The sequence below is a fragment of the Macaca thibetana genome, chromosome 10 (assembly GCF_024542745.1).
Source record: "Macaca thibetana thibetana isolate TM-01 chromosome 10, ASM2454274v1, whole genome shotgun sequence".
Classification (NCBI taxonomy): Eukaryota; Metazoa; Chordata; class Mammalia; order Primates; family Cercopithecidae; genus Macaca; species Macaca thibetana.
The window spans coordinates 27,589,132-27,597,722 of record NC_065587.1 but is presented as its reverse complement, the minus strand read 5'-3'; the positions used below and the strand labels follow the sequence as shown (position 1 = coordinate 27,597,722).

Genomic DNA, 8,591 nt, shown 5'->3' with positions numbered 1-8,591 from the left:
GGGGAGTTCTGGGGATGCACCTAACGCCCCTTTGAGGCCCGGCTCCAGCTGCACTGGAGGCGTCTGCCCAGCCCAGCCCCAAACCGGCACTCTCCTTACCCCACTGGGCACCCCCAGTCGCTGCTTTGGTTGCCTGGTTGATCCCTGAGATGCTGGAGAAGGATGGGGGCTGGGCCCTGCCCTATGGGCTATGGCAGTAAAGGCCCAGGCCCAGAATCCCTGGGGACAGCAACCCTCCACCCGAGACTCTGCGGGATTGCCCCCTAGAGGTGAGCAAAGAGGCAAAGACAACTGTTCCATCTTTATTAGAAAAGCAACCAAAAAAAGTGAGGGGCGAGCCTGGCCCTAAAGGACCCCTCCACTGTGACACAGGCACAGCCGGCTCATCCCAGCGTCGAGGGGTGGACATGGCCAGCTGGGTGTGGGCAGATTTAGAAAGTCAACATTTCATAGAAAACGATGCCGCCTGGCGTGCAGATGGTGACCAATCCACCTTCACATGGCTAAGGTGGACCCCCCTCCTCTGGGCTCCCACGTGGTGTGGACAGCCCTGACTTGGGTACAGGGTGAATGCCATGAGGAGGTGGACTGGGCAGGCCTGGGGGCTGTGTGGGGAGTGGCATCCCACGTGGGCCTCTGGCCCTGCCCAGGGTCCAGGCTGAGGGGGCATTCCAGGGCATCCCAGGCCTGGCCAGTCTCCTGGGGCGTGGCGGTGGGGCTGCAGGGGCCCCTCAAATGTCCATGTAGTCGTCGTCCTCGTCTGTCTCGCTCTCCAGCGAGGACTCCTGGCTGGATGTCTCCAGGACCTCCAGGGCCGGCTGGCACAGGCTCTCCTTCCTCACGTTGGCAGCAGACTGGGCAGAAAGGATGGCTGACTGCAGAGAGGGCCGAGCGGGGCACTAGTCAGGGATGGTTGGGCTCTGCCCCAAACCCCTCTGCCACCTTCACCCCTGCCCCAGGCTCCCGATTCACCCTCACCCCTGTCCCAGGCCCCTATGCCATCCTCACCTACACCCCCAGCCCCTCCTGCCACCCCCACCCCCACCCTAGGTCCCCTTGTAACCTGTGCCGCCCACCCACACGCGTGGTTCCGGCCCAGCCCCTGAGGTCACCTTCAGTTTCTGCTTGGTCTCCTCCGAGATGCTGCCTTTGGGGGAGAGCAGGGTTGGGGTGGGTGGCGTGACGGTGATCTCAGGGGGGAACTTGGTGGCAGCGGAGGGGATGACCAGCTTTGGCATGTTGGGCAGGGGGCGGGACTTAGCCCGGCTGGGCTCTGCCTTGCCTGGGTGACCCTCTGGTGGCTGGGCACTCCCACCGCTGGGGGCCTTGGAGCTGGCAGCTGTTGGGGGAGAGCTCAGGGGCTGAGTCTCACTCGCAGCCTCCTGAGCCTCCCCTTCCCTTCTCGGCTCAGGCCTCAGTTTCCCCTCTGGAAGACAAAGGGACCAAGAGCACCTCCTGCCTGCTGCATCACACAGTGAGCACTTTATCTCGCCCCCACTGGTCCTGGGTCTTTATGCTGTGTAGTTTGTGCTGGCTGGCAGGCTCCAAGGCTTCTACCCTGGGCAGATACTTGGCTCAAGCCTGCAGGGACCCAACTCTGGCCCTGGGCTGTGAGGAGCTGGGACTGTGAACCTCACCCAGTAACACCATGAACTCAAAAAGCCCAGGGCCTGAGACTCCCCAAGCCTTGCTGGGTTCTGTAAGACCTCCAGGCATCATGCTTGCATGAACTGTCACATCCCCACAACCATCCTAGGATCCATGTCCTATTGGTGTCTATGCCCCAGGGAGGACACTGAAGCCCAGAGCTGGTCACTCAGCTAGGTGTGGTCACTGGGCTGGCTCCAGGGCCTCCACTTTCACCTCATCCTCCAGAGGGAGCAAGGGGCTGAGTTTGCCCAGAGCCTGAAAGCTGGGACAGTTGCAGGCCTGGCAGCCTCTAGGGAGCTGCATGAGCCGGGAGGACCCGGCTGGCCTGGCTCGCCTCCACATTCCTCTGCAGCCCCATGGCTTTAAAAGGAATGGGGTTTACACAGAGCCCATGCCTGGCCCCCAGGGGCTGGCGCCAGGTCCTGCCATCCCGAGTGGTCTGTGGGAGGCCCACGCCAGGAGGAGTCCCCAAGGGGCCTGCCTGGTTGGAGCAGCTGGTGGGAACAGGCCGGACAGAGGCCAGGGCTAGAATCTGACGTGGTTGCCGACAGGGAAGCCTGCTTGGCCCAGCCCAACCTGTCCACCCTTCTGCCTGCTGCTGATGTCCCTCAAGTGTCTGTCACGGGGCCCATGCTCCTCCCTGTCCATGACTGCCCCTCTTTCCCCACTCTGGGCTCAGCCTGGGTCTTGCAGTACGCCCAAGCAGGCTGCCTGCCCTCGCTAGTACCCTTCCATGATGCCAGGGACAGAATAAGCCTCTGGTGTCCCTCTTTACCCAGCCCCTGACACAATGGGCCATGAGCCAAACTCTTCAGCCTGGGCCTCTCCCTTGGCTCCCCTCTCCGGCCTGCACTACCCCCATTTCCTCCCCATCTCATTCCATGGGGCATCCCCAGGCCCTGCCCTCCAAGGCCAGGACAGGAAACCCACCCTGGCTGCCAGCTGTGAGGCAGCCTCCTGCGGGCTGGTGCTGGGCTGCTCCCAACTCGCCTTACCCTGGCTGCAGGTGGGCTCGGTGCCTGTCCCTGGGGCAGCCTCTGCTGGCCAGCAGTGTGGCTCTGCTGGGGAACTTGTGGGGGCCGTCTTCACTTGCGCACTGCACCGTGGCTCCTGGGGTGGGAAGCCCGTGCCCTCTGCCACTCTCGCCAGCTCTTCTCCCTCTGTGGGGACATGGGCTCACCACGGGTAATGGACTCATCCACCCCACAGGCTCCCATGCATCTGTTCCAGGTCCCATGGGCCCAGGCTGTGCCCTGGGACACTGGGCAGGGGAGCATGGCCAATGCTGGGGTCCTGGCTGAGGCGTCTCTCCCCTCCACAGGGCAGCCCGGGTTGGTGCTGCCAAGAAATCACTCACCACCCAAGAGGACACTGGTGGGGGCTGGCTCCCCACCCCCAGAGGGCTCCCCGCCCCCAAGAGGGCTGTACACCTGATCCAGTGGGGCCACACCTGAGTCTTCGAGGCCCAGCCTCTCTAAGATCCCATCAAAAGGCAGTGAGAGGGGATGCGGGGTGGTGTCCACTCTCCCTCCAGCTCACATAAGCAGCATTCAGAAACAAGATCAGGACCAAAACCCAAACAACCCAACTAAGACCAAAGTGGATGCTGGCACTGTGGCTCCTGTCCAGCCAGCTATACCTTTCCTGGCCTGAGGCAGGGGCCAGGAATTGGGCTCAGTTGTGCCAAGGCCAGGATGGGCCTAAGAGGCAAATGCTGTCCATATGGCTGCTGGTCAGGCGGTTACTCAGCATCGGTCCCCAGTTCCCAGGCCTCCAAGCCCTGCCCCCACCCTCCACATGGCCCTCGCTTCCCTTGCTGCTCCCCGTCTTCTCACTCAGGCCTGGACTCTCCCACCACACTGTTCATCAACCACTGCCTTTCCAGCCCGCCCCCGCCTCCCCATCCCACTCCTCTGCCAAGAAGCCCTCTGTCCTCTCCAGCAGGGGGTGCCAGCTCCCCTCCTTGGTCAGCAGGAGTGACAGCTCCCAGTACAAAGCTGGGGCCAGCAGGAGACTGCTGGGCTAGGCAGAGGCCTCAGGAGCCATGGCCATGCCCATCGGGCTGCTTTGCCTGAAGCTCCTGCCCCAGGCTGGCTGAGGCCTTGTCTCAAGCCTCCACCCCCTTGGGCCACTCCCTCCTTTGCTCACTGTCATTCCCAGGTCCAGCCCCTGAAACACTGTCTGGCAAGGATGAGTTCCTCAGAAGGCTCCTCCTGCCAAGCTCCCAGCCACTCCCCTACCTCTTGCAGGCAGGTCAGGGCTCACCAGGGCTGGGTACACACCCACCAAGCAGGCCTTCTCTCGGTCCTGTGGCCCTTCCGCAGGCCGGCAGCCTGGCTGGACACACCCCTCAGTGGGGGTGGAAGGGCAGGCACCTGGCTTTCTTGCTGTGGCATTCTGCAGGAGGAGGCAGGGGCAGGCACCCTCCCTCCCCGGGCTACCTGGCTGCCTTATGAGGAGCACTATGGTGGGGGGGGCTTAGGGGAGGGGCCTACTTGGGGATCCATCTTGCAGAAAAGGGCTGTCTGGAGCTCCCCCAGCTACCCCACGACTTGAGTTCTCTGTGGGAAGCAGGTGGCCAGGCCAAAATCCTGTGCCACTGGGGCAACTCTCCCTGCTCCTCAGCACAGACCCATGAGCCAGGTGCCAGGTCTGGGCTGGTTGTCTCCCAGGCCCTATATCCCAGGAGGCTTCTGGGCCTGGCTTTGTCTCCCCCTGGCCTCTAGGGACCTGCATGAGGGCCAGCATTCCAGCCCCCTTCACCATGCTCAGGGGTGGTGCCCTTACTTGAGTCTAGATTTGGGAACCCCTGTTCCACCCTCCCGCCTTGCTCCACTCCCCTCACCCTAGATGGCCTGACTGCCTCAGAGAGAGGGGTCTTCCTCTTCTAAGGCCAGGCACTGTTCTAGCAGCTGTTCATGGAACCAGGTCCTGGGCTGTGGTGGGCAGGCACATGGCAAAGGAGATAAGCACGTGCCCAGAGGAGAGAGATGCCTGGACAGGCAGTGCCAGGGTCCCTCTGGGGACACAAGAGCCCTGACTGACCCCGAGCTCTCTGGATGCAAATGCTGCATGGGGCCATGGCCTGGTCAGCACAGCCTGGGTAGATGGGTGAGCTCTTCCCTAGGGAAGAGGGGCATCTGAGAGCACCCTGCCTGCTTCCGCGGCCACCTTCCCACTGGAGACAGGGCTGCCCACCCTGGGAACAGCACCTGCCAGGGGCCCCGCTACACGGCCCTCCTGGCTCCCTCACACGTTGAGTACAGCATCCTTAGAGAATTCATCCTCAAATCTGCCCTCCCAAGTGGCTCAGCCATTGCTCAGCCCTGGCTCCCAGCCTCATCCCCAGCCCAGCTGTGGCTCCAGGCCTGGACACTCTCAAATTGCTGGGCGCCTCTGCAGGCAGAACCTGCTGTCCCCTGCAGCAGCCGGTTGCAGCAAGCCTGGGGGGCCTTGGCCCTGCTGAGGCCAGCTTGTTCCTGGTGCTTCCCCCTTTCTAGAGGTTGTGGGATGGGCTCTGGGGGGACATGCCTGTTTCAGCTTGGCTGTGTTACCACCCCAGAAAGCTCTGAGGACCCTTGGGGGATGCCCACTCCAACATGACCAGCCACACGCCCTCTGCTTGCGGATCTGCAGCAGCCCTGAGGCGGGCAGGTATGGAAGCGGAGCGGGGCTGCTCAGGGAATGCCGAGCACGGGCCATTAGGAAGAGGCCAGGCCTACAATGGCACATTCTCAGCTGAGGGCTGCTCCCTGCCCCCAGTGTCATTCAAGAGTTTCATCCTAGGCCGGGCGTGGTGGCTCACGCCTGTAATCCCAGCACTTTGGGAGGCCGAGACGGGCGGATCACAAGGTCAGGAGATCGAGACCATCCTGGCTAACACGGTGAAACCCCGTCTCTACTAAAAAATACAAAAAACTAGCCGGGCGCGGTGGCGGGTGCCTGTAGTCCCAGCTACTCGGGAGGCTGAGGCAGGAGAATGGCGGGAACCCGAGAGTAGGAGCTTGCAGTGAGCTGAGATCCGGCCACTGCACTCCAGCCTGGGCGACAGAGCGAGACTCCGTCTCAAAAAAAAAAAAAAAAGTTTCATCCTGGCAAAAAGCCATTTAATTTGGTTTTGGGAATGGGAATAGAAAAGGATCAACTCTCCAGGCTGAAGAAGGTATGCTAGGAAACAGATCCTCTTTCTTAGATCTAACAGTTAGAGGAGAGAAGGACGTGAATTACAGCTTTGGCCTGCTTGGCAGTGGGACAGGCAGGCAGAGGGAAAGCAGGCAGCCTCCAGCCCCCTACCCCGCTACCCCTGGCCCTGGCATCCACCGGGCCCTCCCACACCCCGGGGAGGTGTGTGTGGCCTACAGTGATCTCAGTAGCTCCTGAGATTAGGTTATAAAAGACACCGAGGCTTCCTCTGTGTTCTCTCAGTGGAGTCAATGGCTCTGGGGAGAACCAGTCACCACGACACAGAGACACTCAGTTGTTTATAGAAAGGCCCATGGGAGGAGCCGAGGCCTCTGGCCAATAACCAGTGAGGACCTGAGGCTGCCAACACCCCAAGGGAGCTCAGATGCACTGATGATACCTTGACTGCAACCACGTGCGAGACCCTGAGCCAACTCCACCCCACTAAGCCATTGTAAATTCCTGACCGTCAAAAATTACAAGATGAGAGTATGAGACGGGTACAAGGCAAGACAGCCCGAGACAGAGGGACAGGAACTGGGTCTTCATGGGAGTGAGTCAGCTACTGACACTGACCAACTGATTATGGCACTGGGCTCCCATCACCCCCACACCTTGAAATCACCATCACCAGGCGGGGCATGGTGGTTCACACCTGTAATCCCAGCACTTTGAGAGGCTGAGGCGAGTGGATCTCCTGAGCCCAGGAGTTTAAGATCAGCTTGGGCAACATGGTGAAACCCCATCTCTACAAAAAATACAAAAATTAGCCAGGTGTAGTGGCCTGTGCTTGTAGTCTCAGCTACCTGGGAGGCTGAGGTGGGAGGATCACCTGAGCCCAGGGCGGTTGAGGCTGCAGTGAGCCATGATCGCACTGCTGCACTCCAGCCTGGGCAACAGAGTGAGACCCTGTTTCAAAACAAACAGGCTGGGCGTGGTGGCTCATTCCTGTAATCCCAGCATGGGAGGCCGAGGCAGGTGGATCACCTGAGGTCAGGAGTTCGAGACCAGCCTGGCCAACATGGGGAAACCTCTGTCTCCACTAAAAATATAAAAAAAACCCAAAACCCATGCCAGGTCTCTGCTTAATACCAAGCACCATTCCAAATCCTGCAGTGCCATTATCTTCATCTTATCCATTTTATGCAGGAAATTGAGGCAGAAAGAAGAAAAGGGATGGCCAAGGTCACATGGTGGTAGAACCACTACAGTTCTTTTTTTTGAGATGGAGTCTTGCTCTGTTGCCCGGGCTGGAGTGCAGTAGCGTGAGGTCGGCTCACTGCAACCTCCACCTCCCAGCTTCAAGCAATTCTGCTTCAGCCTCCCGAGTAGGTGGGATTACAGGCACCCACCGCTACACCCAGCTAATTTTTGTATTTTGAGTAGAGATGGGGTTTCACCATGTTGGCCAGGATGGTTTCCATCTCTTGACCTCATGACCCACCCACCTCGGCCTCCCACAGTGCTGGGATTACAGGTGTGAGCCAACACGCCCAGCTAGCACTAGTTCTTTTACTGCTTTTTGTCCTGAAGCCCTCACAGCCTCCTCTGGGAACAAATGGCCACAGGTTCCGACCCAAAGGGAAGTAATTCTTTGTCTCACAGGGCCACAGCCAGTGCAACCGAGGCTCACTGGGCTAGAGGATGCCTACAGGTTCACAATCCTCAAAGCAGTGTGGATGGCATCAGGTGAAAACATCAGCACCTGCTGCTTGAGCCACCATGGGAAAGAGCTGAGAAGGACTTCTCAACTCAACCTCCACTCAGGCCCACAGTCTGTGGGAGCTCTCAGGCCTGCCTTCTGCTGGGCACTTCTGCAGAGTCGCTGCCTCATTGTTCAGATGGGCGGGAAATTCAGCTGGGAAGACAGGTGGGCCTCCGGGGGTGACACAGGCTATGGGCCAGTGCCGGGTCTGGGGCAAGGAAACAGGCTGGGTCCCTGAGGCAGGGAGGGAGAAGCAGGCGAGGGCCTGAAAGGGAGGGCTGCAGAAACTGGTCCATCGCTGGATGTCCCCAGGGGCACAGGGAACCCTCTGACCAGGCTGGTCTCTCCTGGGGCCCCACTAGCTGGGGAGATGAATTAGTTAGGGAACATCCCTGTCCTATTATAGGGTCTTCAGAGCCTGGCCACGTGGTCATAGAGTCCTGGGAACCATCAGCGAAGGGCCCCCTGCCCTGGGTGGCAGGTGGAACCTAGCCCAGGACTGAGGTGAACCCAGTCTGGCAGAATTGCAGCTGCCAGAGCTGCTGGTGTCAGGACCAGCGAGGGGGATGGCGCCTTGTCTACTCCCCTCTCACTCACTGGCTGTAGCAGTGCTGCCTCTACATCCCCTCCCCCCAGGAAGGATCTGTGGCCTAGTTGTCTGCTCTGCATTTGCCCTGCAGGCTGCCATTCCAATGGATCCTGGGTTTTAGAAGGAACAGGAGCTTTCATTGACGAGGTCAGCAAGGTCCTCTACTGCCTGCACCTTTGTCCTCTCTGTTTTCCTTCACAAGCCCCCTGACCTGCCCCTGCCCTCATCCTGGCTGGCTTCTGTCTTGCCCATGAGGCGAGATGGGGTTTGAGCAGATCTGCTGGCCCTGCACCCAGTAGGGCCTGATACCCAGGAACTGTTTACAGGTATCTGAGGCCAGATACCAGTGGCCTTGCAGCATGCTGAAGGTCAGGACCCCTTCCAGTGCCCCAAGGGAGGCCTGGTGTGGGCTAGTATCCCTTTTTCCTACCTGACCAAGCCATCCTTCCTACTTACTGTAAGCCT

At 60.1% G+C, this 8,591-nt stretch overlaps 1 protein-coding gene across 9 annotated transcripts in view; it reads right to left on the bottom strand.

Annotated features, from left to right (window-relative positions):
- Positions 1 to 289: 289 nt before the first annotated feature.
- Positions 290 to 8,591, bottom strand: part of CABIN1 (calcineurin binding protein 1) — a 163,667-nt gene continuing 155,365 nt past the window's right edge. For 6 of the 9 annotated variants that reach the window (XM_050745881.1, XM_050745883.1, XM_050745885.1 and 3 more), the window contains 3 exons: positions 2,646 to 2,810; positions 1,113 to 1,426; positions 290 to 875 (listed from right to left, as the gene is read on the bottom strand). In XM_050745881.1, coding sequence (XP_050601838.1) covers positions 732 to 875; positions 1,113 to 1,426; positions 2,646 to 2,810 — 623 coding nt within the window. In that variant the 3' untranslated portion in view covers positions 290 to 731. The remainder of the gene's footprint in view (positions 876 to 1,112; positions 1,427 to 2,645; positions 2,811 to 8,591) is intronic. The other 3 variants (XM_050745886.1, XM_050745889.1, XM_050745890.1) reach the window with 3 other exon arrangements.